Source organism: Leiobunum rupestre, chromosome 11 (genome assembly GCF_980474605.1).
Source record: "Leiobunum rupestre chromosome 11, qqLeiRupe1.1.hap1, whole genome shotgun sequence".
Classification (NCBI taxonomy): domain Eukaryota; kingdom Metazoa; phylum Arthropoda; class Arachnida; order Opiliones; family Sclerosomatidae; genus Leiobunum; species Leiobunum rupestre.
In genome coordinates this window covers 39,658,587-39,662,123 of record NC_143394.1, presented here as the reverse complement: position 1 = coordinate 39,662,123, position 3,537 = coordinate 39,658,587, and the positions used below count along the sequence as shown (strand labels likewise).

The following is a 3,537-nucleotide window of genomic DNA, read 5'->3' as shown; positions in this document are numbered from 1 at the left end:
CTGAGGTCACGTGCCGGAAGAGGGTAAACGCTTCGTAACAAAACCGTTAATGGGAAAGCTCTCAGTATTCGAATCTAGGGTACGAAGTTTAAATTATCTTTGGTTTAACCGACCGACCGGAAATAGCTCCTTCCCAGAAGAATTTGGAGAGGGGAGTAGAAACCGAGTATCTTTTATTGAAGCGTCCATTGGGAATAATACTGCTATAATTACAATTACGATTTCGGTTGCCATGGTTACGCGGGACCCGTTCTGATAAGACTATACGAAATTCATCTTTATAATTATGCGGTAGCGCCATCTATATTTTGTAAAGTTATATGGCTAAAATTAAATAAGTATTAGCTAACTCACCGTAACTCGAGTTAAAAAGGATCGTGTTAACAGAATAAAATTATTTTTAAACAACTTCAAAGGTTTGTTTGTTACGAAAAATCATACATTTCAATTTCGCATCAGATTGGCGAAAAAATTCAATTGCAATATAGTTGCCACCACTACAGACAGATGCCGCCACGGTAGAACGATAAAATTTATAAAGTCTCCTTATTGAACGAAATTGGTCCAACGCCAGCCAGATTTAGTTGGACCTCTATTTATTCCTAACTCAATGGATGAAACTATCGTTAGGCCGACATCTCAATAAAAAATATCACCATTCTGATTTGATATAGGAGACACGTGTATGAAGTTAACCATTCTTTATTAATGTTTCATTTATACAATCTTTAAATACGAAAGGGATAAGTGACAAAACTATGTTTAATCTAATAACAAGGCAAAAATTACCCTGCTTTAAATAACAGAAACGCTTGTTGGCCAACGTACAAATAAATGAAATGTCCGGTTTCGTGAGTAACGTAGCTCCCATAATTTCTTCCCACCACGCAATGCCAAGTTGGCCCGTGATTTCTATCGAATTCTTTTTTGACGTAAGCAGCCATATCTTTTTCAATGTTATATTTATGTACCGCCTTTTTGGAATAAATTATTGCATCCCCTTTCATGTAATCCGGCATGTCGACACTTTTTATCGATGAAGTAATCTCATCCAATTCTAAAAAAATGGGTAAATTTAGGATTTTAATAAAAGTAAATAATTTGATTACAGTACCTGCTTGCGTTGGTTCCCCTGAAACACCTTTAACCGGTGAATCGCAGCGCTTAGCTTTCTTAATTTCAGACATTATAAATTCGCTACCAGCTTGTATCAAGACCAAATTAAAAATGCTGCCACAAGGCTAGGCAAAAACCTATTGCCGACTTTAAGCCGGTACAATCGGATTGGCTCATAAATTTTCATCTGGCAGTTACGTCACTTACGTTCTTTTTTTTTTCGTTGTCTTTGATTGGTTCACTAAATTTATCATCTGCCATTACCTAATATCCAAAACCAGGTAACCAAAGCCTCCAATGGAATTAAATTTCCGAGTGTAGATAGACAGAAATAACAGACGTGGGGCGTCATATTAAGGGGGAAGAGCAGTCTCGCACAGAGGGGTTTATTTTGATATGGCGCCCCGATGTATGTCATTAATAAAATAAATAAGGAAAAAATGTTAATTTATCCCTTACATATAATATTACGTCGTTGGTTCTGTTCTACTGATAATTATATACGGATTAAATTCCCAACAAAATCCAGATGAGTTGGTCTTTCAACAGTGTTGTCATTTAGAATTAATTAATTCGAAAATTATATAGTTGGAATAATTTTAGGTCTTTTGGCACCCCTCCAGACGACCTTTAGAGCGGCGCCCGGTTCAACATGTCCCTCTGCTCCCCTATTGCTACGCCTCTTGGGAAGAGGTTGGTGTACTAAGATGCGATTTATTGTTTAAAACAAGAAAATGGGCTTCCAATGCACAGTGAAGATGGCGTAACTGTCGTATTCTACCATAGGTGATTTCATAAAACGAATTAACACAAATTTACACGATCACTGTATGGGTCTAACTATTTCTCTGTTCATTACGAGCAAACGTTTTATTTTACTTTCTTGACGCGCAATTAGAGGCGCAAATTTCCTCGCGACATCAGCGCGAGGTCTATATTTAAAATTTGTGACCAAAACGAGTCTAGGGGTACGTTCAGCACCGTAACCAGGATTTGATTTAAGGGGGGGGGGGGGCACGCAATGGAAAAAAATAAAAATAAAAAATTGTACATACAACCATATGTTTCAGGGTGGCCACGGCCCGACCGCCCCCCCCCCTGGTTACGGCCCTGGGTATTATTTTCTCTATTGACTATATAATTACGCACCATTTTTTTAAAAGTGCCGATGTTTACATTTAACTGAGGGTTACATTTATTAAATTGCTTGGTCGCTTTACAAAAAATCGAATTAAGCTTAAGATTAGTCCGCGCGAACTCTACTAGTAGTATACAGGTTTGTCGGGTACCATAATGAACAAGTCTACTTCATTTAAAAGGATTATATAACTTCGAATTAAGTGATTGATATATTTGCACTAAACAAAAATAGTCATAGATTTGAAAAATTGTTAGAACGTCTAGTGACATAAAAATTCGGGCTGTGTGAGCAAAGTACGGTTTGTTATCCACAATTCTAACAGCTCTTTTCTGAAGTAAATATAAGCGATTTAAGTTTGATTTCGAAGTATTGCCCCAGATTGGTATACAGAAAGTAAGGTGTGGATATACCAATGCGTAATAAAGCTGGATACGAGTTTGATACGGTAATATGTATCTATTTTGATTTATTAAGTAGATACTATAGGCAATTTTACTTGCCACATTATCTACGTGTTTAATGAATTTCATGTACGAATCATAAAATACCCCTAGGTACTTGAACTCTTTAACTTCATTAATTTCGGCATCGCCTATTTTTATTTTTTTACAACGTGTCCGAGATTTATTAATATTTGAGAAAATAATATAGACCGTTTTATCCGTATTAAGTTCAAGGAGATTATTTTTTTAGCCAGTTTTTTAGTTTGATCAACATCGTATTGGTTGTAATTATCAGTTGGTCTAAGTCAGCAGCGCCATTTACACTAACCGTGTCATCGGCGTAAAGAGTTAAAGAGTCATTTTCATCCGACACGACAATATCATTAATGAATAAGTTAAAAAGAATAGGGGAGAGAATAGATCCCTGGGGGACCCCAAGATATACGGTGTTTTCAGAGGAGAGCAATCCGTTAAGTCTAGTTCGACTTTGACGACCCTTTAAATAAGATTTTAACCAATCGTAACTACGGCCTCTCAAGCCCATCAAGTGAAGTTTTTGAAGTAATCGTTCGTGATTAACCGAATCAAAGGCTTTTTTGAGGTCTAAAAATACCGCTAGGGCGTATTCATTATTATCTAGGTACTCTGTTATTTTTTGTATAATTTTAAATTAGCAAATTGAACGCCCGAATTTTCTCTGAAGCCGAATTGATTGTTTGATATTAAATTATATTTATTTACAAAATTTAAAAGCTGAATATAGAAACACTTGTCAAAGATCTTAGCAAAAATTGACAATAGAGAAATGGGTCTATAATTTGTAGGCCATTTCTTTCC

At 36.1% G+C, this 3,537-nt stretch overlaps 1 protein-coding gene across 1 annotated transcript; it reads right to left on the bottom strand.

Moving 5' to 3' along the window:
• Window positions 1-717: 717 nt before the first annotated feature.
• Window positions 718-1,685, bottom strand: LOC149922721 (uncharacterized). The gene is made up of 2 exons (XM_090163023.1): window positions 1,115-1,685; window positions 718-1,057 (listed from the first exon to the last, which is right to left on the bottom strand). Exons 1-2 carry the CDS (start codon window positions 1,185-1,187, stop codon window positions 786-788), a joined length of 345 nt encoding a protein of 114 aa, XP_090019149.1. The 5' UTR covers window positions 1,188-1,685; the 3' UTR covers window positions 718-785.
• Between the last annotated feature and the right edge of the window lie 1,852 nt (window positions 1,686-3,537).